At 41.0% G+C, this 25,267-nt stretch overlaps 2 protein-coding genes and 1 non-coding gene across 4 annotated transcripts; 2 read left to right on the top strand and 1 right to left on the bottom strand.

Moving 5' to 3' along the window:
- Positions 1–751: 751 nt before the first annotated feature.
- Positions 752–15,950, top strand: LOC103844331 (serine/threonine-protein kinase SMG1). The gene is made up of 15 exons (XM_009121131.3): positions 752–1,306; positions 1,395–6,288; positions 6,367–6,555; positions 6,865–6,979; positions 7,434–8,475; positions 8,789–9,236; positions 9,446–9,499; positions 9,582–12,447; positions 12,533–12,646; positions 12,802–12,932; positions 13,276–13,368; positions 13,474–13,789; positions 13,890–13,965; positions 14,060–14,369; positions 14,482–15,950. Exons 1-14 carry the CDS (start codon positions 930–932, stop codon positions 14,157–14,159), a joined length of 10,815 nt encoding a protein of 3,604 aa, XP_009119379.1. The 5' UTR covers positions 752–929; the 3' UTR covers positions 14,160–14,369; positions 14,482–15,950.
- Positions 14,980–15,065, bottom strand: TRNAY-GUA. The gene is given in 2 exon segments: positions 14,980–15,015; positions 15,029–15,065. It is a non-coding gene; the product is annotated as a tRNA-Tyr (tRNA).
- On the top strand, positions 15,467–15,990 carry LOC103844330. Of its 2 annotated transcripts, none has more exons than XM_033275628.1 (2): positions 15,467–15,830; positions 15,881–15,990. In XM_033275628.1, exon 1 carries the CDS (start codon positions 15,518–15,520, stop codon positions 15,749–15,751), a length of 234 nt encoding a protein of 77 aa, XP_033131519.1. In that variant the 5' UTR covers positions 15,467–15,517; the 3' UTR covers positions 15,752–15,830; positions 15,881–15,990. The 2 variants fall into 2 exon arrangements, with proteins under 2 accessions (XP_033131519.1, XP_033131518.1); XM_033275627.1 differs by having other exon boundaries at positions 15,469–15,835; positions 15,886–15,990.
- The last annotated feature ends 9,277 nt before the right edge of the window (positions 15,991–25,267 follow it).

Below are 25,267 nucleotides of genomic sequence, written 5' to 3'. Positions count from 1 at the left end.
ACAGTACATCGAGTACTAAACTCAAATAAAAAAAATTGATACTTCTTTTTCCCCAAATCATTCCTTATTAGGTTTCCGATCCTAGCCACTCAAGCAAAATGCAAAGCTCATGTTTCCACGCATACAAACATGAAAAGCGTAAATGGTGAACTTACAGAGACAAAGGAAGAAGATAAAGGAGAAACACGAGTTGGAGGAGGAAATTGGCGGCTCTGAGAATGTAAGGACTCCCAATTACTTGGTGGAAAGGTAAAGCTCCTCCTGTTTGAGCTTCTCCAAAAGCGAATCAACGCTCGTCGCCATCGTCATTATTCCTCAACGAAGGAAAAAGTGACAAATCGACTTGTTCACCTGAGCTTATAGAGTTTTTCAGCTTCGTCGGAGAATTCGTCAGCGCCGTAAAATCCGCCGGAGAACTCGCCAGCGCCGTACGAAGAACTCGTCAGTGTCGTCGGATTTGATCACCGTCGAATTCGAAATCAATCTGGGAACTCTCAGATTTAGAATTGGGGGAGAAAGAGAGTAATTTAGGTTTAATTATTCAAGGGTATAATTGTATTTGGTCTATTAAAATTTTAGTGGTAAAGTTGAAAAGTGTAAAGTTGAAAAGTGGTATTAACAAAGTGGTATTAGTGGCAATTCCCATTCTTCCATTTTCGTTTATTTAACATTAATTAACTTTCTTTGTCCAAAAAAAACATTAATTAACTTTTAAACTACCATTTAAAAGTTTTGTTTTCGAAATTAACCCTAATATTAACATATTGATAACTTTGTCCGTATAGTTTTGTGTGTGTTTTTCTTCCTTAGACTTGAGAAATAAAAACAAACCCAATAATTTTCAGAAAAGAAAGAGATGCAAAATCGAGCACCGGCATCGTCTTCGCCGTTGCAATCGCCACCGTGTTCGAAGCTTCAATTGACTTGATATGATGCAAGGCTTCCACCATCAGCAGCAACAGCAGCTGATTTCTCTTCTCTCGGCAGCTTTACCAACTAATAACCCCTCTTCCTCTTCCTCGGACCCCGTCGCTCCTCCATCAACCTCTGCTGCTGCTGCTGCTGCTGCTGCTAGTACCAATGCTTCATCTCCCTTCAAAAGCAAGAAACCTAAAAAGACCAAAAAGAAGATTGCTTCAGCTCCTTTGGGGCCAAGAGATAGCAAACCGGAGAGGAACCTCGATTCGGCTCGTCTCGCCGCCTTGAAGTCTCTCCACAGAGCTATTACTTACCCTCCCAACTCCATCCTCATCGCTAATTCTGCTTCCTATCTTTGCTCTGGTCTCTGGCAACTTCTCTCTGACAAGTAAATCATTCGCTCCTTCTCTAACCCTATCTTCCTTTCAGAGTGTGATTCGTTATCCCCTCTCAATTTCTTTTTTGAATCTCTGCAGGTCTTATGATGTGAGGCAAGCTAGTGTTTCTGCATACGGAGCTCTTTGTGCTATTGTCTGCTCTATTCCTATAGAATTCATTGGAAGACAGAGCCTTTTGATGCTGGTTGATAGCTTCATTGATTGGGCATTGCCATTGATTAGGGATGTTAGTGTTCAAGATGGGAGCACTGTTCTTGCACTTGAGAGTGTCAGGGAGTTTCTTTCCGTTGGGGATGTTCATGTGATAGATAGGTATGCTTTGCCCATCCTTGACGCATGCAAGTCTCTTCTTGAAGATGAGAGAACTTCTATTCCTTTGTTGAATCAGGCTCTGGGTGTTCTTTTCTTGATCTCTTCCAAGTTTTTTATTTTGTTCCATCCTCACTTTCTTGACATTGTTGATATGTTGCTTGGTTGGGCGTTATTACAAGACCAACCCGACTCTGATAGGCAGATTGTCCTCGATAGCTTCTTGCAGTTTCAGAAACATTGGGTGGGTAATTTAGACTTCTCGGTTGGATTGTTATCTAAGTTTCTTGGTGACATGGATGTATTACTTAGTGATGGTAGTGAAGGAACCCCGGAACAGTTTCACAGGCTGCTTGCTTTGCTTTCTTGTTTCTTAGCGATCTTGCGCTCCACTGCTTCTGGGTTACTAGAGAACAATCTGCTTTATAAGATGGACGAACCTCTGAGCCAAATGATTCCTCGGCTGTTGGGTTTCTTATCTACTATGGGGCAGCGGTTTGGATGGGCAAAATGGATTGAAGATCTATGGAAGTGTTTGACTCTTCTGGCTGAAATATTGCGCGAGAAGTTTTCGACATACTATTTTCCTTCTCTTGAAATGTTATTCAAGAGCTTAGAGCAAAATGATAATGTGAATGTTGCTGTTCATGGCAAGATGACAACTTCTCAGATCCATGGGACCTTGAAAACTAATCTTCAGCTACTGTCCCTACAGAAGCAAGGCCTCCTCTCTTCATGTGTGCCGAAGTTGCTCTGCTTCGAATCTCCACTATCTCGGCTGCGATTGCACCAAAATCGTTTAGTTACCGCAGGCTCTTCTGACACATACATATTCTTGCTTCAACATGAGAGTGAAGAAATTATTCAACAGGCGATGGAGTTATTGATGAATGAACTTGAGTTGTTGAAGACTGTACTTGTGGACTCGTCGGGAAGCGAAAACAAGACTTTTGATGTTACAGCCTATGAAGCCTTCTCTAAAAACGAGCTGTTGGCGATGATTAACTTTGATATGAAGGTCCTTCTTTCCTGTGTTTCTCTTGGAGGGAGAAAAAGTCTGAGTGACGTACCGAAAATTGCTGCCTTGTATCTTAAGAGGTCAGAGAAGTTAATTTCCTTTGTTTTCGAAAAGCTGAATCCTTTTGAGTCATATGTTGATGCGTGTTCGGAGTTGCAAGTCAGCATTATGAGGATGTTAGAGTGTTTAGCTGCAGTTGAGCTCCTTAGCAACTGTTCCGTGCTAATTCAGCCGGGCAGCAAGCTTCTTAAAGAAACGAATTATGGGAAGACACCAGTTAAGCATACATTTTTTACCATGGTAGTTGAGCATCTAAGGAAATACAGCTTAACGATGGTTAAAGCTCTTCGTTTTTCATCCCCTCTTGATGTAAAGCTAGCGTCGCTTGAATGGATTCAGAAATTCTGTGAGAACCTAATGGCAATATCGAAGAATCTGAATATGGGTGCTTACTTCTGTGAAACATTTCCGTATGCTGGTGCAGTTAGAGATATAATAATGGCGGTTTTAGATGCTGCATTTGATAGTGAACCGAAAGTGAGGAGTTTGTCTGCAAAGGTTTTAGAGCTGCTTCTAGTGGTAAAGCTGATACACCCAATTTCATTTTACTCCCTTGCTGAGATCCTCCTTGAAAAGATTGGAGATCCAGATACGAGTATAAAGAATGCATTCATTAAGTTGCTATCTCATCTCTTGCCAGCTACCCAGTATGTTTGTGGCATGCACAGTGAGGTCGAACATATGGCTCTTAGGCCCGAAGTTCTTATGCTAGGAAACGGTTACTTGCATTGGAAGCAAGTCTTTGCACTTAAGCAACCTGACCATCATTTTCAGTCGCAGCAACTTGTCTCTGTCTTGAATTATGTTTCCCAGAGATGGAAAGTTCCTTTTTCTTCTTGGATCCAAGGGCTTATTAATGCTTTTCAGGGAACAAAGGATACGGATGATGGGCATCCTGATGAAAACCTTATCAAGAATGGGTGGTTGGCGATAAAAGCTGAGAAAGGCTCGATTGAGGGAATCTGCTTGGCGAATAACCTGGCAGGCGCTTGGTGGGCTGTGCATGAAGCTGCTAGGTTTTGTGTTAGCACACGTCTCCGTACTAACTTTGGTGGCCCTACTCAAACTTTTGCAGTCCTAGAGCGAATGCTTTTGGACATCACAACTGTGCTGCAGGTTGATAGCGAGCAAAATGTTGTTGGCTCATCTGGTGCCCATCTCTTACCAATGAGGTTACTGTTGGATTTTGTAGAGGCGTTGAAAAAAAACGTGTACAATGCGTATGAGGGGACTGCTGTTTTATCCTCAGCGCCTCAACAAAGTGTCCTGTTTTTCCGAGCCAACCGTAAAGTTTGCGAAGAATGGTTTTCTCGAATATCTGAACCAATGATGAATGCTGGTATATCACTCCAGTCTCACAATGCCACGGTTGAGTATTGCACATTGCGACTTGAGGAGCTTAAAAGTCGTGCAATACTAGTGAAGAAAGAAAAGTTTAAAGTACAGGCTCAGATAACTTCGGACATCTCAGGAATTTTGCGGAAAATGTCATTGGCTTTGAGTCAGAATCATGATACACATGCTCTGCTTGGCGTTAACAAATGGGTATCAATGAATTTAGCTCCTTTGGTCGCAGAAGAAAGTGACAATCAGAAGCGCAGTGATGAATTGACGTTGTTTCCATGGATCACAGGGTTGATTTATCAGTCAGATGGACGATATGAGAAAGCGGCTGCATATTTTGCTCACCTACTAGAGGAAGAGGACTGTCTCAGCTCTATGGGTTCTGATGACATTCATTTTGTAATTGAACGGATAATTGAGAGTTATGCTGCTTTATCTGATTGGAAATCTCTAGATTCCTGGCTTTTAGAGTTGCAGGCTCTTCGTGCAAGGCATGCGGGAAAAAGCTTTTCAGGTTCTTTGACTGCTACTGGAAATGAAATGAATGCAATACGGGCCTTGGCACGCTTCGATGAAGGCGATATTCAGGGGGCATGGGCGTGTCTTGATTTAACGCCTAAAACTAGTGCTGAGCCGTCACTTAACCCAAAGCTGGCCTTGCAAAGAAGTGAACAGATGCTTCTGCAGGCAATGCTTTTCCAAGCTGAGGGAAGTATTCAAAAGGTTTCACATACTTTACAGAAGGCCCGATCAATGCTAGATGAAACCTCACTGGCTCTTTCATTTGACGGATTATCCGAGACAGCGCCATATGCTACACAGTTGCATTGCCTCTATGCTTTTGAAGAGAGTCATCAGATGAGAGAGAGTGAACCTAAGCAGAAACACAATAATTTGATGTTAAGCTCCTGCGTCTGGTCAATGCAGTCTATGATCAATAGAATTCATCGTGATTGCAGCCCTTGGTTAAAAGTTTTACGGACTTATAGGACAATATCGCCGACAGCCTGGGTTACTCTAAAGCTTTGCATGGACTTGTTTGGATTTGCTCGCAAACAAGGAAATTTCTTGCTTGCAAATCATCTTAAAGTCTATTTGAATGATCATGTATCCAGTTGTGATGAGGTTAAGCTGCGGGACTTTCTTATATCAAATTTGCAGTACCAGGGAGCCTTGCTGATGTATGAGGAAAACAAAATTCAAGATGCTGTTGTGGATCTTTGGTCGTTTGTACAGCCAGAGGTAACTGCGTTACATCCAGTATGTTTGGATACTGGTGTGTCCTTCTTAAAGGCAAAAGCATGCCTAAAACTTGCAACTTGGCTCAAAGGGGATGCTAGTTCTCTGGATTTGGAAAAGGTCGTCTTTAAGATATCAGCAGATTTTAACAGAACTGAGATTCCTTCATCTGTAAGTAGCGAGCCTTTGGTATACGAGAGCTCAAAACCAAGCATAAAGGCTATCAGTGAGGAGATGATTGGCACGGTTACAAAAGTGTCTACCCAACTTTGTTCTGCGATGGGAAAATCATGGATTTCATATGCTTCTTGGTGTTTTCGTCAGGCAACAGAGTCTTTTAGCAAATCTAATGAGTCCACCATCCACACATCCTTCTCTTCAAGAATACTTGCTCAAGAGCTCCAACCTGGAACGTTTCGCTTGACTGAAGATGAGACTCAATCGGTGGAGTCTATTGTTATGCAGTTTCTTCAGAACGATGAGTCCACGGATCTCACAAACATTGGGCAAGATGGAAACCATCATACAACTACTGCAGACCATTCCGAAGCAAGGATGAAAGCATTGCAGAAGCAAGTCATTGAAACGATAGAAAACGCCGCTGCAGCTCCTGGTGGAGAAGGTTGTGATTGGGATAGTCTCTCTGTTCATCTAGCTTCCCAGTTAACTGATACACTGCTCTGCGCAAAGGAAAATGGGGAAGATACTGATATAGCACCTATTGTTAAAAGGCTGATTGAAGTTTGGTGGTCGCTGAGAAAAAGACGGGTATCCCTCTTTGGGCATTCAGCACTTGGTTTCACACAGTACCTTCGTTATTCATCAAAAAATCTACGCACTAGTGAGTTTACAGGCGTAGACTATGATCCACTGAACAAAAAAGCTGGTAGCCATACATTAAGATCAACACTGTATATTTTGCACATCCTTCTGAACTACGGAGTGGAGTTAAAAGATACGCTGAGACATGCTCTTTCGATGGTTCCCTTGGAGCCTTGGCAGGTGAGAAGCGCTCTCTCTTATTTCTATGTCTCTGAGATAAAAGCAAATTTCTAATCTCTCCGGTAACAATATTCACAGGAAGTAACACCTCAGCTTTTTGCTCGGTTGAGCTCTCACCCCGAGGAGGTGGTGCGAAAAGAAATAGAAGGCTTACTGATAATGCTGGCGAAGTTGTGCCCTTGGTCCATAGTGTATCCAACACTTGTCGACGTGAATGCTTGTGACGAGAAGCCATCTGAAGAGCTGTTGCACGTAAAGGCCTGTCTGGTATTATTTATACCTTAAACTTCAATCTGATTATAAATTGGTCTTACTTTTATGTCAGAACGCTGCATATATTGCAAGCTAAAGCGACCCACATATCAAACCTGGTGAATGTCTTCCCCTAAAAAGGAATCTCAACCTCCCAAATCCTTAGCTCTTTGCTGATGTCATGGAAATTTTTTAATAGCTACATGTTTGCTTGTATTTTCGCTAAGCTGACTATCATAAACTCTGTCTAACTTTTCGTTCTTTCTTAGACTTGTTTCGTAGGGCTGCACCAACTGATATGTGCTTTGTGATATTCCTATGCAGGCTGAACTATATCCAAGATTAATCCAAGATGTGCAGCTTATGCTTAATGAGCTGGGGAATGTGACTGTCCTTTGGGAGGAACTGTGGCTCAGCACACTGCAAGATCTCCATATGGGTAACCTTAAATTTCTAGCTTATGATTCTTAATTAGGGCAATGGAAGTTAACTCACTGTTGATTACTGTACATTTCTTTATCAGTTGATATGGAACCCTAGCTCGTATTTAAGTGACCTTCGATATTCAACCAAATAGTTGACTTCTTCACGTGCAACATATGCCAATCATATCTAGAATAGGCCGAATATACTTGATCATAACTGTAGTACCAGCTTATCAACTTACTGTAAGTCGGTTAGAGTTTCAGGGTTGCAATAGGGACGCAACATAATGTGTAGAATTTTTGGTGAACATCAATATATAGAGTTCTGAAGATGTTATATTTCTAGAGAGTTTCTCTTGGATTATTTGAACGTCCGATGTTGTTTTTCATTCAGTTTCCTATGTTGTTTCGAAATCACTTTTTTCGGACAGCGAGGTAAGTAAATTTAACTTTCACTTCTTTTTCCAGATGTAATCAGGCGGATAAACCTGCTGAAAGAAGAGGCTGCTCGTGTTTCAGAAAATGTTACTCTAAGCCAGAGTGAGAAGAATGATATAAATGCTGCAAGATATTCTGCAATGATGGCCCCTATTGTTGTTGCACTGGAACGTCGCTTGGCTTCAACCTCTAGGAAGCCTGTAACACCTCATGAGGTTTGGTTCTATGAGGAGTACATAGAACGTCTAAATTCAGCAATATTGACATTTAAAACTCCTCCCTCGCCTGCTGCTCTGGGGGAAGTCTGGCGTCCTTTTGATAGTATTGCCACGTCTCTGGCTTCTCATCAAAAGAAGTCATCAATATCTCTAAAGGAAGTTGCTCCTAGTTTGTCTTTGTTATCATCCTGTAACATTCCAATGCCTGGCCTGGAGAAGCAACCCACGTTGTCTGAATCTGACACTTCACTCCAGGGAATAGTCACTGTTTCTTCTCTTTCAGATCATGTGACGATCCTTCCAACCAAGACACGACCTAAAAAGCTTATTATGATTGGCTCAGATGGAAAGAAATATATTTATCTCTTAAAAGGCAGGGAAGACTTGCGCCTTGACGCTAGAATTATGCAATTGCTTCAGGCAATTAACACTTTCTTCTGCTCCTCTCGAGCTACAGATGGTGGTACTATTGGCATTCGCTATTATTCTGTCACTCCTATTAGTGGTAGAGCTGGTCTAATCCAGTGGGTAGACAATGTTATAAGCATATATAGCATTTTCAGGTCTTGGCAGACACGTGCCAAGCTTTCCCAAATGCCACCATCAGCTCCTGGTAGTGCAAAAAGTCCAGATCTACCACCTGTTCCTCGACCAAGTGATATGTTTTATGGGAAAATGATTCCGGCCCTAAAGGATAAAGGTATAAGAAGAGTGATTTCACGAAGAGACTGGCCTCATGATGTTAAGCGTCAAGTACAATTGGATCTTATGAAGGAGGTGCCAAAACAACTACTGCACCGGGAACTTTGGTGTGCTAGTGAAGGGTTCAAAGCCTTCGCAACAAAGTTTAAAAGGTACTTAGCAAATATAATTTTAACACTCAACTGCTTTAATACCTCTAGGAAGCCCTAGCGAACAAAACAGCATGCCCTAACAAAAAAGTTTCTCTTCATTTAAAAGATTACGAAGTGATCACTATTTTCTATAAGGCGATTGTTAATTGGGTTTGGGAACGTTGTCTGATTGCCTTAGAAGTGGCTATATAGATCAGACCTGCTGTTTTAGTCCCATGATCTCTTATGCTGCTGTGATATTAGACATCATCACACATTTACTTCGGTTATTTTGTTAGCGTGAAAATAAAGTTGAGAAATTCCTGATTTACAGGTACTCTGGTAGTGTCGCAGCTATGAGTATAGTTGGTCACATGCTCGGCCTTGGGGACAGACATTTGGATAACATCCTCATGGACTTTTGTAGCGGGGATGTGGTACATATAGATTACAATGTCTGTTTTGATAAAGGGCAACGGCTTGAAGTTCCTGAGATAGTACCATTTCGGTTAACCCAGACAATGGAAGCTGCGTTAGGGTTGACAGGTGTTGAAGGCACATTTAGAGCAAATTGTGAAGCTGTTCTTGGTGTTCTGAGGCAAAACAAGGATACACTTTTGATGTTGATGGAGGTTTTTGTTTGGGACCCACTTGTTGAGTGGACCCGAGGAAATTCCCATGATGATGCTGCCATTGGTGGTGAGGAAAGAAAAGATATGGAGGTTGCCGTTAGCTTGAGTTTGTTTTCATCAAGAGTGCAAGAAATTCGTGTTCGGCTGCAGGTAAGCATTCATTGCACCAAAGTAGATATAATACATCATAATTGTTCCGTTCTCGTTTATGTTCATTTGTCACTTATTTTACAGTACGTGTCTTCTCCGTGAAATTTAAAATTCTGTAGAATTAGCATTACATGCCACTTACTATGACATAGTTAGCTTGATTTACTTGCATACTCTTAACTATACTGGTTTTACGTTGTTCCTTTCAGGAGCATCATGATCTTTTACTGGCTGCGTTGCCTGCTGTTGAATTGTCTCTGGAGGTAAAGATGGTTTCTTTCAGTGTCTATGAATTGATATTGGTCCCGTTTGCTAGCTTAATGATGGTGAAATTTTTTGTTCCAGCGGTTTTCCAAGGTGCTGAATCAATATGAGATCGCATCATCTGTTTTTCTTCAAGCTGATCAAGAAAGGTCAAAACTCAGTCTTCGCGAGACGTCTGCGAAGACTACAGTTGCAGAAGCAACTTGCAATTTAGAAAACATCCGTGCTTCTTTTGAGATTCAAGCTCAAGAATTTTCTCGAGCAAAAGCCTTGGTCTCTGAAAAAGCTCAAGAGACAGCTGTTTGGATGGAGCAGCGTGGAAAGATCCTTGGTGCCTTACGAAGAGATATGATTCCTGAAATTACTGCCCCCACAGTGTTGACGGACATATTGGGTTCTTTGTCCTTGACATCTGCTGTTCTGGTTGCTGGAGTTCGACTGACTGTAGTTCCGGAGCCAACACAAGCACAATGCAACAATATTGACAAAGAAATTTCTCTTCTAGTCAACGATCTCAGTGACGGCCTCTCCTCTGCTTTGGCTGCACTTCAAACATATTCTTTGGCTTTGCAAAGAATTTTACCTCTGAACTACCATACAACAAGTCAGGTATATGATTGGGCGCAAGTCTTGCAGTTAGCTGCGCGTGCTCTGTCTACGGATATCTTGTCCCTTGCCAAAAGACAGGCTGGTGAACAATATGCAAAAGTACACGGGGATGACTCTCAATCTGTCAGGAACTGCTACGATGATCTGTGGCGTAAAGTTGAAAAGTATGCAGATGATGTAAAGAAGTTGGAGGAAGAGTATGCAGAACTGGAAGCCTCAAGTGGAACGGGACCTGAATCGAAGGCCAAGAATCGTCTCTTCTATGGTTTGATTAATTATATGCAGTCGCCAGGATTTGTGGAAAGCACCAATGCTGGTTTATCTGATAAATATGAGGCAGCCAAAAGAGTCAATCTTCAGGACTCTGGAAAAAGAACGCTTAAAGATTCTGGAGAAAGAACGTTGAAGGCATTGGATTTGTTACACACATCCATCAGTTCACTCTATGATCGGTCAAAGGAAAAAGTACACTATATTTTGAATGCTTCGACGGAAAGAAATGATTTAAATGAAAGCCTTGTATCCGAATCTAGGAGTCTGAGCACTAATTTAGAGGCGCAGATAGAGATGTGCATGATAGTAGTGGACTTTCTTAACGAGGTAAAACATTATGCTGGTCAGGAGATTTCTAGTGTGGGAGAAAGTTTGGCTGGGTCTGCTCACCGTGTTGAAGAGAACTGGGCTTTGATCTTCCACAGAACCTTGCTTTCATCGAAGACTTTAATTGCACAAATGACAGACGTTGTTGTACCTGATGTTCTTAAAACGTACTTGTTAAGTAATTCAGATCTCATGGATGCCTTTGGATTGATCTCTCAGGTCCGTGGATCCATAGATACTGCACTGGAGCAACTCGTAGAGATAAAGGTGGAAAGAGATTCCTTGGTTGAACTTGAGCAAGACTACTTGAAAAAGATTGGCCATATCACTGAGGGGCAGCTAGCTCTTGAAAAAGCAGCTTTGAAAAGCAGGGAACATCTATCCTGGGAAGAGGTTGAGGAATTTGCTTCTCAAGGAGAGGCTTGCCGGACACAGCTTGACCAACTTAAACAATCATGGGGCCAGAGACTATCATTGCTCGTAAAGAAAGAAGAGCAGGTTAAAAATGCTCTTGTCTCAGCTGAGAAACAGTTTCGGCTGCTCACTAATGCAGATGAATGCAAGAAGCTTAATAATCTCAGAATTTCAGGGATATTGGTTGAATTGGTTAAGCCTTTCAGGGAATTGGAACAGCTAGACAAAAAGTTATCCTCCTTAAGCAGCTCAGCTGTTTCTATGTCAGATTTGCTCCCTGCTCTAGGGAATCTCCTCAGCTGTGAGCAGTCACCAGCTGAGAGCATATGGCGTTTCAGAAATGTACTTAATGATCATTCCTTCTTCATCTGGAAAGTAGGCATCATATATTCATTCCTTGATTCATGCATACATGATGCTACCCTGTCAGTGGATCAGACATTAGGATTTGAGCAGCTAATTCTCTTTATAAAGAAGAAGTTTGAGTTCCAACTTCAAGAACGGGTAGATTGCTACCTAGCAGGAAGCGTTGCTCCTGCGTTTTTATCTCAGATGGATAAAGAAAACGAGCGTTTGAAACACTTCTCAGAGGAAAGAAGTACTACAGAGGATCAAGTGAAGCCAGAATATAGTCATCTGAAACAAGTCCATACAATGCTCGAGGAATATTGCAATGCTCATGAAACTACTATCGCTGCAAAATCAGCAGCGTCTCGTAAGAAAAAACAAGTTAAGGACATAACTGATGCTCTTCGTCGGACAAGCCTTGATATTGTTCAAATGGAATGGATGAACGACGCTACATTGACCCCTTCACAGAACATTAGGACTTCATTGCAACAAGTATTTGTCAGTGATGATAAATTTTATTCTAGTTTCTTAGACCTCAACAGAGCTAAGTTGCTGGAAACTATACGTTCTGCTATTCCCCAAATAACTAGGTCGATAGAAAGACTACAAGCTTGCGAGAAAAACTCAATCGCAGCCGAAGGACAACTAGAGAGAGCGATTGGGTGGGCTTGCGGTGGATCTAGTTCTGTTGCAGCTGGAAATTCTTCGGCCAAGATGTCTGGTATTCCTACCGAGTTTCATGACCATTTGTCAAGACGCAGGCAGTTGCTTTGGGATGCTAGAGAGAGAGCATCAAACGTTGCCAAAATCTGCATGTCTCTTCTGGAGTTTGAAGCATCCAGAGATGGAATTTTCAGAAATCCGTGTGAGGCTCTTGAGGGTGATCCGAGAATCAGGGGGGACTCCAGGGCATGGCAGAAAACTTATATGAACTTAGTTGCGCGACTGGAGGTTACTTATCAATCCTTCACACGTAAGTGATTGAATCGTTTTGATAGGAAAAAAAAATTGCTCGTACATATTGCAGATGTAACATTGTTTCTAAATTACTATTTTAGATGTTGAACAAGAATGGAAACTTGCACAAAGCACCTTGGAAGCTGCTTCGACTGGTCTATATTCTGCCACAAATGAGCTTTCTATTGCTTCTGTGAAAGCTAAGTCTGCGTCAGGTTAGATTCTTTTATCCTCTTAGCCTAGAATTCCCACTTTCTAGAAAGTGCATTTCGTTTACTACAATCTCATGCCCTAGTCGTTGTTTTGTTGATTAGGCAATGTTGCTGCATATAACAAATATGATTCCATATCTATATATTTAACTTTACAGGTGATCTGCAAAGTACTATTCTGTCAGTGAGGGATTGCACACATGAAGTTAGTGTTGCATTAGCTTCTTTTCTCCGGGCATCAAGAGGCCACACTGCTTTGACCACTGAAACTGGTGCACTGCTCAAAGAGGTATTTTTATTAGCGTTAGCTTTTCTGACTTCCAAATTTATCATACTGAAGTGTTGCTAGGATATTATAGTTTTTACTTGAAAATTCGAATCTTAACTCTACTTGTCGGAGATTAGAACCATCTGTCCAAGCTCTATTACTTATGCGGTGAACTTTTTACATTCTATCTCTGGAAAACTCAGATACGACTGATTATATATAGTCTGCAATTCTTTTGTTTTTGAGCTAAATGTGGTATCAGATCTTTAATGTGAGCCTCTAGAACTAGAGGATTTAGTGACAACGATTTTGTATTCGCTGATATACATGCTAGGTATATGATATATTGTGTGATAAATTGTAGGTTCTCGCAACAACAGGGGATCTGCATGATGTTCATAGTTTGGGAAAGGAGGCAGCCACTTTACACCGTTCTCTCGTGGATGATCTTTCAAAGGTGGTTTACATCTTGCACGTCTCTGCTTATGGTTTTAGACATGTTTTGATTTTTCTTGCTATTCAAAAAAACGTAATGCCTTATAATTCTTAAATAAATAAACAGGCAAATGCAATCCTTGTTCCGCTAGATTCAACTTTGTCAAAGGATAATGCTCTTATTGCTGAAGTACTGGCCAGGGAAAGCGAGACAGACATTGAAGTTTCGTCCATTCATGGACAAGCTATATATCAATCTTATGGTGAAAAAATTGGAGAGATCTATCAGAACATTAGACCTTTGGTACCATCTGTTGCATCTTCGGTGAAGGGTCTATATCCAATGTTAACTAGGCTCGCACAAATTGCAAGTGAACAGTCTGAGGTTCAAAGTGATGTTATTGCTTCTCCTCCAACACGGACACATACTCGAACCACAAGAGGTTAGTCTATCAATCCAAAAGTGCTTCCAATTAATTATGTGCCGAAATTCCCCCAAGAAAATTGAGAACCTAAGGCGGCTTCTTGCAATGATAAATACAGGTAAAAATGCTTATGCACTGTCGGTTCTCAAGTCCATGGAGATTAAGATAGATGGTCGAAATATTGCTGATAACAGGTACGTTTCAAGTATCCAACTTGCCAATAAACTCTTTATTATTAAGACTGTAAATAAAACTCACATCAGCAAGTGTTGTTAACGATTTGTATAGGGAGGTTAGTGTTCCAGAGCAAGTGGATTATCTAATCAAGCAAGCCACAAGTGTTGATAACCTCTGCAACATGTATGAAGGTTGGACTCCGTGGATTTAGACAAGTGTTTTGAATCAGACATAAGTTTGACCAACATGTCGCCTCAAGTCTCGGAGAGATGCCACATCATGTTATTGCTGACGCATTTAGTATCTCATGATGTTGCACTCAACCGGTCATTGGTATTAGAAAGCGGATCTATCTTTGTGATTGGAACAGGCATGTCTACAAACGGGTGTTATGCTTGAACGTTGTGGCTGTGTTATCGAGGTAAGCTATTTGAAAACTGAAGAAACAGATCCATTCCATTTTGTAATTTACCTCAGCTCCATTTTGGGGTGTGAATTTCTCACTCATCTTCATCTGTTGCTACCACTTTCAGCGCACTAAATGCGGCTTAAAGGTCTTGGAATCATCAGCAGAACAGTGTGAAAGACATCTCATAGGAGACTGCGTGTTAAACTTTCGGAGCTTGTTTGAACAGAGCTCAGATGTACTGTTGCTCCTAACCTTCCAGATGCAGCAGCACGATGTTAAACTCCAATCCCCTCTGGTGTGTGTACACTATTCAAATAAGTTTGTGTATGTTTTCACAATCCATATGAGAAAATAACGTATGAACACTCAAAACTACTTTTGGATGAAACAAACGCTTAACTTGAACAACTAAAACACGGAAGGAATCGCTTAAAAATGGATAATATCAATCCAACTCGGATTACAATCATTCAAAGATGAAGCTATTCAGCAAAATAGTGCCAAGTGGGGTTTGAAAATAATTAACAATTGAATAAGATAAGAAGTGTGGAATCCGCACAGACTATATGACATGTCACAACTCACTCTTATTTAATGTTGAGAAAGAAAAAAGTAGTAGAAATCCGACCTGCCGGAATCGAACCAGCGACCTAAAGATTTGCTGTCACAGACTACAGTCTTCCGCTCTACCAACTGAGCTAAGGTCGGTTGTTGAAGCTTCTAAGCACATAGCTAATTTGTATTAAATCCTTGTTTAAACCAGCCGTTGGTTTTGTTTTGTTTTGTTTTTCTTTTCTGATCGTCAAGCGTGTCATATATTTGTTCAACTTGTAAAATTCAAGAAGGCACAACGGGCAAGATTTTTTTTTATGGTTTGACCGGCTATTAGAAGAAAAACTTTGTAAATATCTCAATAAGACATTTCTTCTTGACTTGTATTATTGGATGGTCCCCAAGTGTAAACCCCACACCACGAAGGTACCCACTTTTCTCCTTTCTCCATCAATGACACAAAGTATATCAAAACCCATCGAACTTACCATGGTTTTCTAACTCAAAATGACTAAACAACCCTCTCCTTTCATTCTCTACATAAAGCTCACATGGGTTCTCTCTCTCATTCATATTTTCAAATTAGTATCAACAAAAAAAAAAAAAGAATGGCAAAAGCTATGGAGTTCTGGGTGGGAGAGATGAAAAAGATGGGTGAGAAGATAAACCGTAGTAGAAACCCATTGATGCAAAAGAAGAAGAGTACATCTTCTGTTGTGTCTGAACAACAGCAAGGAGTAGAAGAAAGAAGGCTTACACAAAAGGTAAGAGAGAAAGATGAAGCTGCAACCATGTCTGAGATCACTGTGTGTCTTCTCATGGACCGTTTTGTTCCATGGTGATACTCCAATTATTTTGAGATGGTGATGATGTGTATTATACATATCGAGATTTACATGTATATCTTTGTCTATAGAAGTTGTCATTGTTGGATAATATAGAGTTGGACACGGGATTTCACAATCCCAACAGTCATGTTCTTACATTTCCTTGTAAATTTATGAAAGCGATGTGTGTTCAAGAGCAATCATCTATTTTGTATATCTGTTCAATCAAGAATGTTCAATTATTAGACCAGGAATCATCTGAAGATGGAACTTTCCATTCACTCTGAAAATATGAACAGTCATAGGACACACACATCATTCTAAAAGATAACAAGAAATGATGACAATTATAGAGTTCTTTTTACACAAAACACTACATAATTATTTGCCTATCATATTTGATCATTTTGTTGTCGAACATATACAAATTACATAATTATCAATCAGATTCAAACGATATTTCCAATTAAAAAAAAAAAAACCGTATGAATACCTAAACAAACTAGAAGTCTAAAGTGATCATTTGTTCATTAAACGTCGAAGAGAAATCACCTCCAAGGCCCATCTTAATGAAGCCTGTCACTTCAGGCAGCCCATCTCTACATATTACGAGTTGAATTAGCAGAGTTCGAGATCAAGGTGATATAAATAAGAAAATACTAATAGCTCCAAAAAAACAAAATTTAACTTTGTTAAAGCTCTCATTAAAACTAGGGCTGGGCAAATAAACCGAACCCGAAAACCCGAACCGAATCCGAACCGATCCGAACCCGACGTAAATACCGAATGGATCTTGTTTTATGGTATTTCGGGTTATGGGTATTATCCGAACCGAACCCGAATCTAAATGGATATCCGATAGAACCCGAAACATTCAAACTACAAGCTTTGGAAGTTTCTCAATAGCTTGCCACCTAAATTTATTCATATGACGGCCTCGTTGGAACAGCTATTGGATTTGGAAACTACAAGCTTTGAAGACATAATTGGAAGACTTAAAGCTTATGAAGAGTGAATCAAAGGCTTTGAATCGTATGAACAACAAGGAGCTCTTCTGTATTCAAATTCAGAAAAGTCATATGACAATGGAGGAAGAGGCAGAGGACAGAACAGAGGACGTGGTCGCGGTACCAGAGGAAGAGGACGTGGTAGAGTTAACGATGGCAAGAGGAGTAAAGAGAAAAGAGACTACTCTCAGATCATATGCTACAATTGTAAGAAGAAGGGTCACTTTGCTTCGGTCTGTACCGAGAAGAAAGATAACGAGGAGCTAAACAAAACCGAAACAGAGGTAGCAGAAGCAGCCTTATATATGCATGAAGTAGTATTCCTCAACGAAGAGAAAGTTATACCAAAGAAGCTGGAACTTCCCGAGAAAGAAGAAGGTCTGTGGTATCTTGACAATGGCGCCTCAAATCACATGACAGGAGAGAGGACCTACTTCTCCAAACTAAACGAAAACGTCAAAGGAAAGGTAAAGTTTGGGGACGGATCATTCGTCGAGATAAATGGTAAAGGGTCGATCTTGTTTGAAGCTAAGACAGGGGAGCAGAAGCTGTTACAAGACATCTACTATATCCCAGAGCTAAAGAGTAACATCTTGAGTCTGGGACAAGCAACTGAGCAAGGTTGTGATGTTCGAATGAAAAACAACTTCCTGACGTTAAGAGACCCTGAAGGGAGGTTACTAGTAAAGGTATTGAGAACTGCAAATCGACTATACAAGTTGAAATTGAAAGTAGGAAAAGCGACTTGTTTGCACGCAAAACTCGAGGAAGATTCATGGAGATGGCACGCCAGACTTGGTCATGTAAGCTTCAAGACTGTAAAAGCCATGGCAACTCACAATATGGTGATTGGATTGCCAGAGATAAGAGAAGAAAAACAACTCTGCGATTCATGCTTGGTGGGCAAGCAAGCGAGACAGTCTTTTCCCAAAGCAACGGCGTTTAGATCATCTCAACCACTTGAGCTATTGCACGCAGACCTTTGCGGTCCTATCTCACCAGCGACACTGTCTCTAAACCGCTACATCTTTGTCATAATTGACGACAGCACAAGATTCATGTGGTCGATCTTATTGAAAGAAAAGAGTGATGCGTTCGACAGGTTTAAAGCATTTAAGAAACTTGTCGAGAAAGACTTAAAGAAGGAGATCATGACGCTACGCACAGACAGAGGAGGTGAGTTTACCTCTCATGAGTTCAATACGTTCTGCAATGACAACGGCATAAGGAGGCATCTAACTGCACCTTACACCCCGCAACAGAATGGCGTGGTGGAGCGTAGAAACCGGACCCTCATGGAGATGACTCGCAGCATACTCAAGGCAATGGGTGTGCCTAATTACTTATGGGGAGAGGCAGTGCGTCACGCAACGTACCTGATTAACAGAGTACCTACAAGAGCACTGTCTAATCAAACTCCCTGTGAGTGCTTAAAGGGAAGAAAGCCGAGTGTATCACATATTCGGGTATTTGGCTGCACAGCGTATGCTAAAAAGGATGGAGGACAGTTAAAGAAACTCGATGATAGATCAGAAGCTGCAGTTCATCTTGGCATTGAGCCAGGATCGAAAGCATACAGACTCTACAATCCCACTTCAAAGAAAATTATAGTAAGTAGGGATGTAATTTTTGATGAGAAGGCTCGTTGGAATTGGAAGGGAGATGCTAAGCAAGTCCAAAGCGAGCCTGGTATGTTCCATATGGCATGGGGAGCTATAGAAGACAATGGAAGTGGTCCGTTTGTAGTTGGAGTTACAACTGAAGCAACTGCTACGAATGATGCCGAAGAAGTAGTCGACTCTGAAGCAGAAACAGAGATGATACACTCACCTGAGACTGCAGAGGATCAAAGCCCCGTTCAAGAGTTAAGGCGCTCAACAAGACAAGTAAGCAAACCTGAGTATCTTAAAGACTATGTTCTGTTAGCTGACGTCGAGTGCGAAGTACTACTATTGGCACTGAATGACGAGCCAATGACGATACAAGAAGCACTTAAGGACAAGAGATGGAGAGTTGCATGTAAAGATGAGATTAACTCTATTGATAAGAATGAGACGTGGGTGCTTGTAGAGAAACCACAAGGAGTGAAGCTGATAGGACTCAAGTGGGTCTTCAAGATCAAGCGTAATGCAGACGGTAGCATTAATAAGTTTAAATCAAGGTTGGTCGCAAAAGGATACGTGCAAGAACAAGGTATAGACTTCGATGAAGTCTTTGCTCCCGTGGCTCGTCTTGAAACAATAAGACTCCTGATAGCTCTTGCCGCAGCAGAAAAGTGGGAAATACATCACATGGATGTAAAGACAGCTTTCTTGCATGGCGAGTTGATTGAAGAAGTTTATGTAACGCAGCCGGAGGGATTTGTGAAGAAAAGCGAGGAACACAAAGTCTATAAACTAAAGAAAGCCTTGTACGGTCTGCGACAAGCTCCTAGAGCGTGGAACACGAAGCTGAATCAGATACTAAAGGAGTTAAAATTCGTGAAATGCACTAAGGAGAGCTCAGTCTATCGCAAAGAAGAAAGAAGCGATCTTCTCATCGTGGCTATCTATGTAGATGATCTATTCATCACGGGAAACTCAATGAAAGCAATTAAGAAGTTCAAAGCATCGATGTCTGAGAAGTTCGAGATGTCAGATTTAGGTTTGTTAACTTATTATCTCGGCATAGAGGTGAAACAGAGCAAGGAAGGCATTGTGATCAAGCAAGAAGCATATGCTCGACGCATATTAGAGGAAGCAAATATGAGTGACTGCAACTCGGTATGCATACCAATGGAGTTTGGTGTGCAGCTCTCAAAAGCATTGAATGAACCTGAGATTGACGCAAGCGACTATAGAAGAAAGATAGGTTGCTTGAGATACTTGATGCATACGAGACCTGACATGGCGTTTAGTGTTGGGATATTAAGCAGGTTTATGCATTCACCGAGAGAGGCACATGGAAAGGCGTTGAAGCAAGTTCTGAGATACTTAAAGGGTTCTTGCGGTTACGGTTTAAGGTACAAGCATGGAGGATCACAAGATCTTGTGGGATACAGCGACAGCAGTCACAACACCGATCCAGATGACGGACGAAGCACGACTGGATATCTATTTTGTCTCAACGATACACCAATATCATGGTGCTCGCAGAAACAAGAATTGGTCGCGTTATCTTCTTGTGAGGCCGAATACATGGCTGCAACTGAAGCTACTAAGCAAGCTATATGGCTTCAAGAGTTATTAAGCGAGATCGTAGGAGGAGAAGTCAAAAGAACCTTGATTCGTGTTGATAACAAGTCAGCCATTGCACTTGCCAAGAACCCGGTATTTCATCGACGCAGCAAACACATCCACAAGCGTTTTCACTTCATCAGAGAATGCGTGGAGAAGGAGTTAGTCGACGTGGATCACATTGCAGGAACAGAGCAACGCGCAGACGTGTTAACAAAAGCACTAGCAAGGATCAAGTTCAAAGAGATGGTGGAACTGATCAAAGTACAAGACCTAAGTGAGAGTGGACTGAAACTTAGAAGGGAGAATGTTGGATAAGCTTCAAGTTTACTTGTTCGACAAGCTATTGAAGATAAGGATGAATAGCTTAATGTGTTTAGGATAAAGATAAGAATTCCTAGATATACTTGTAATAGGAGAAGTCAAGAAAGTCCTATATATATAGAGGTCTAATGTAAAGTGATCTCTACAACAATTGAAAGAAAGTTAAGAAAGAAATAAAACAGAAGAACTTGTTTTATAATTCCTGTGTCTTTGATCACTTTAAATAGCTTTTTTTTTTTGAGCAACAGTAGTTAATAGCTACACTGACAAAAATGTGAGATATGCACTCGATACAACACGTTGGATCCTGAGGATATACCCATCATTGCAAGCATTCATGTTAGTCGATTATTTCATCGGATTCTATGGCATGGTCTTTCACGAATACAAGAAAATATACTGTGAAATCAGACTATTATATTGAATGTCAATATCCAGATAAAATCACAAAGGTGACTAGCATGGGGCCAGATATTAATGGATTATGTACAAATATAATTCCTTATATAGGAAATATATTCCATTAGTTTTTATTAAAAATAATTAAAACACTAAACTCTAAATCCTAAACACTAAATCCTAACTAATAATTGCTAAATAATTTAAACAATATTGCACATACTGATTTATTGTAACTAGTTGTAGAAATTATAGAAAACATATATTATGATTTATCAATTATTTTTCAATGAAAATTAGGTATTCATCAACTAAAAAAAATAATTTTAATATTTTTAATAAAAACTAATGGAATATATTTCCTATATAAGGAATTATATTTGTACATAATCCATTAATATCTGGCCCCATGCTAGTCACCTTTGTGATTTTATCTGGATATTGACATTCAATATAATAGTCTGATTTCACAGTATATTTTCTTGTATTCGTGAAAGACCATGCCATAGAATCCGATGAAATAATCGACTAACATGAATGCTTGCAATGATGGGTATATCCTCAGGATCCAACGTGTTGTATCGAGTGCATATCTCACATTTTTGTCAGTGTAGCTATTAACTACTGTTGCTCAAAAAAAAAAAGCTATTTAAAGTGATCAAAGACACAGGAATTATAAAACAAGTTCTTCTGTTTTATTTCTTTCTTAACTTTCTTTCAATTGTTGTAGAGATCACTTTACATTAGACCTCTATATATATAGGACTTTCTTGACTTCTCCTATTACAAGTATATCTAGGAATTCTTATCTTTATCCTAAACACATTAAGCTATTCATCCTTATCTTCAATAGCTTGTCGAACAAGTAAACTTGAAGCTTATCCAACATTCTCCCTTCTAAGTTTCAGTCCACTCTCACTTAGGTCTTGTACTTTGATCAGTTCCACCATCTCTTTGAACTTGATCCTTGCTAGTGCTTTTGTTAACACGTCTGCGCGTTGCTCTGTTCCTGCAATGTGATCCACGTCGACTAACTCCTTCTCCACGCATTCTCTGATGAAGTGAAAACGCTTGTGGATGTGTTTGCTGCGTCGATGAAATACCGGGTTCTTGGCAAGTGCAATGGCTGACTTGTTATCAACACGAATCAAGGTTCTTTTGACTTCTCCTCCTACGATCTCGCTTAATAACTCTTGAAGCCATATAGCTTGCTTAGTAGCTTCAGTTGCAGCCATGTATTCGGCCTCACAAGAAGATAACGCGACCAATTCTTGTTTCTGCGAGCACCATGATATTGGTGTATCGTTGAGACAAAATAGATATCCAGTCGTGCTTCGTCCGTCATCTGGATCGGTGTTGTGACTGCTGTCGCTGTATCCCACAAGATCTTGTGATCCTCCATGCTTGTACCTTAAACCGTAACCGCAAGAACCCTTTAAGTATCTCAGAACTTGCTTCAACGCCTTTCCATGTGACTCTCTCGGTGAATGCATAAACCTGCTTAATATCCCAACACTAAACGCCATGTCAGGTCTCGTATGCATCAAGTATCTTAAGCAACCTATCTTTCTTCTATAGTCGCTTGCGTCAATCTCAGGTTCATTCAATGCTTTTGAGAGCTGCACACCAAACTCCATTGGTATGCATACCGAGTTGCAGTCACTCATATTTGCTTCCTCTAATATGCGTCGAGCATATGCTTCTTGCTTGATCACAATGCCTTCCTTGCTCTGTTTCACCTCTATGCCGAGATAATAAGTTAACAAACCTAAATCTGACATCTCGAACTTCTCAGACATCGATGCTTTGAACTTCTTAATTGCTTTCATTGAGTTTCCCGTGATGAATAGATCATCTACATAGATAGCCACGATGAGAAGATCGCTTCTTTCTTCTTTGCGATAGACTGAGCTCTCCTTAGTGCATTTCACGAATTTTAACTCCTTCAGTATCTGATTCAGCTTCGTGTTCCACGCTCTAGGAGCTTGTCGCAGACCGTACAAGGCTTTCTTTAGTTTATAGACTTTGTGTTCCTCGCTTTTCTTCACAAATCCCTCCGGCTGCGTTACATAAACTTCTTCAATCAACTCGCCATGCAAGAAAGCTGTCTTTACATCCATGTGATGTATTTCCCACTTTTCTGCTGCGGCAAGAGCTATCAGGAGTCTTATTGTTTCAAGACGAGCCACGGGAGCAAAGACTTCATCGAAGTCTATACCTTGTTCTTGCACGTATCCTTTTGCGACCAACCTTGATTTAAACTTATTAATGCTACCGTCTGCATTACGCTTGATCTTGAAGACCCACTTGAGTCCTATCAGCTTCACTCCTTGTGGTTTCTCTACAAGCACCCACGTCTCATTCTTATCAATAGAGTTAATCTCATCTTTACATGCAACTCTCCATCTCTTGTCCTTAAGTGCTTCTTGTATCGTCATTGGCTCGTCATTCAGTGCCAATAGTAGTACTTCGCACTCGACGTCAGCTAACAGAACATAGTCTTTAAGATACTCAGGTTTGCTTACTTGTCTTGTTCAGCGCCTTAACTCTTGAACGGGGCTTTGATCCTCTGCAGTCTCAGGTGAGTGTATCATCTCTGTTTCTGCTTCAGAGTCGACTACTTCTTCGGCATCATTCGTAGCAGTTGCTTCAGTTGTAACTCCAACTACAAACGGACCACTTCCATTGTCTTCTATAGCTCCCCATGCCATATGGAACATACCAGGCTCACTTTGGACTTGCTTAGCATCTCCCTTCCAATTCCAACGAGCCTTCTCATCAAAAATTACATCCCTACTTACTATAATTTTCTTTGAAGTGGGATTGTAGAGTCTGTATGCTTTCGATCCTGGCTCAATGCCAAGATGAACTGCAGCTTCTGATCTATCATCGAGTTTCTTTAACTGTCCTCCATCCTTTTTAGCATACGCTGTGCAGCCAAATACCCGAATATGTGATACACTCGGCTTTCTTCCCTTTAAGCACTCACAGGGAGTTTGATTAGACAGTGCTCTTGTAGGTACTCTGTTAATCAGGTACGTTGCGTGACGCACTGCCTCTCCCCATAAGTAATTAGGCACACCCATTGCCTTGAGTATGCTGCGAGTCATCTCCATGAGGGTCCGGTTTCTACGCTCCACCACGCCATTCTGTTGCGGGGTGTAAGGTGCAGTTAGATGCCTCCTTATGCCGTTGTCATTGCAGAACGTATTGAACTCATGAGAGGTAAACTCACCTCCTCTGTCTGTGCGTAGCGTCATGATCTCCTTCTTTAAGTCTTTCTCGACAAGTTTCTTAAATGCTTTAAACCTGTCGAACGCATCACTCTTTTCTTTCAATAAGATCGACCACATGAATCTTGTGCTGTCGTCAATTATGACAAAGATGTAGCGGTTTAGAGACAGTGTCGCTGGTGAGATAGGACCGCAAAGGTCTGCGTGCAATAGCTCAAGTGGTTGAGATGATCTAAACGCCGTTGCTTTGGGAAAAGACTGTCTCGCTTGCTTGCCCACCAAGCATGAATCGCAGAGTTGTTTTTCTTCTCTTATCTCTGGCAATCCAATCACCATATTGTGAGTTGCCATGGCTTTTACAGTCTTGAAGCTTACATGACCAAGTCTGGCGTGCCATCTCCATGAATCTTCCTCGAGTTTTGCGTGCAAACAAGTCGCTTTTCCTACTTTCAATTTCAACTTGTATAGTCGATTTGCAGTTCTCAATACCTTTACTAGTAACCTCCCTTCAGGGTCTCTTAACGTCAGGAAGTTGTTTTTCATTCGAACATCACAACCTTGCTCAGTTGCTTGTCCCAGACTCAAGATGTTACTCTTTAGCTCTGGGATATAGTAGATGTCTTGTAACAGCTTCTGCTCCCCTGTCTTAGCTTCAAACAAGATCGACCCTTTACCATTTATCTCGACGAATGATCCGTCCCCAAACTTTACCTTTCCTTTGACGTTTTCGTTTAGTTTGGAGAAGTAGGTCCTCTCTCCTGTCATGTGATTTGAGGCGCCATTGTCAAGATACCACAGACCTTCTTCTTTCTCGGGAAGTTCCAGCTTCTTTGGTATAACTTTCTCTTCGTTGAGGAATACTACTTCATGCATATATAAGGCTGCTTCTGCTACCTCTGTTTCGGTTTTGTTTAGCTCCTCGTTATCTTTCTTCTCGGTACAGACCGAAGCAAAGTGACCCTTCTTCTTACAATTGTAGCATATGATCTGAGAGTAGTCTCTTTTCTCTTTACTCCTCTTGCCATCGTTAACTCTACCACGTCCTCTTCCTCTGGTACCGCGACCACGTCCTCTGTTCTGTCCTCTGCCTCTTCCTCCATTGTCATATGACTTTTCTGAATTTGAATACAGAAGAGCTCCTTGTTGTTCATACGATTCAAAGCCTTTGATTCACTCTTCATAAGCTTTAAGTCTTCCAATTATGTCTTCAAAGCTTGTAGTTTCCAAATCCAATAGCTGTTCCAACGAGGCCGTCATATGAATAAATTTAGGTGGCAAGCTATTGAGAAACTTCTTCACAATCTTTGGTCCCTCAATGCTCTGACCTAACGAACTTGCTTTAGAGGCGAGTAG

The sequence above is a fragment of the Brassica rapa genome, chromosome A07, assembly GCF_000309985.2.
Source record: "Brassica rapa cultivar Chiifu-401-42 chromosome A07, CAAS_Brap_v3.01, whole genome shotgun sequence".
In the NCBI taxonomy this organism is placed as follows: domain Eukaryota; kingdom Viridiplantae; phylum Streptophyta; class Magnoliopsida; order Brassicales; family Brassicaceae; genus Brassica; species Brassica rapa.
Note: the sequence above shows the minus strand (reverse complement) of the source record. Positions and strands in the feature narration are given on the sequence as shown.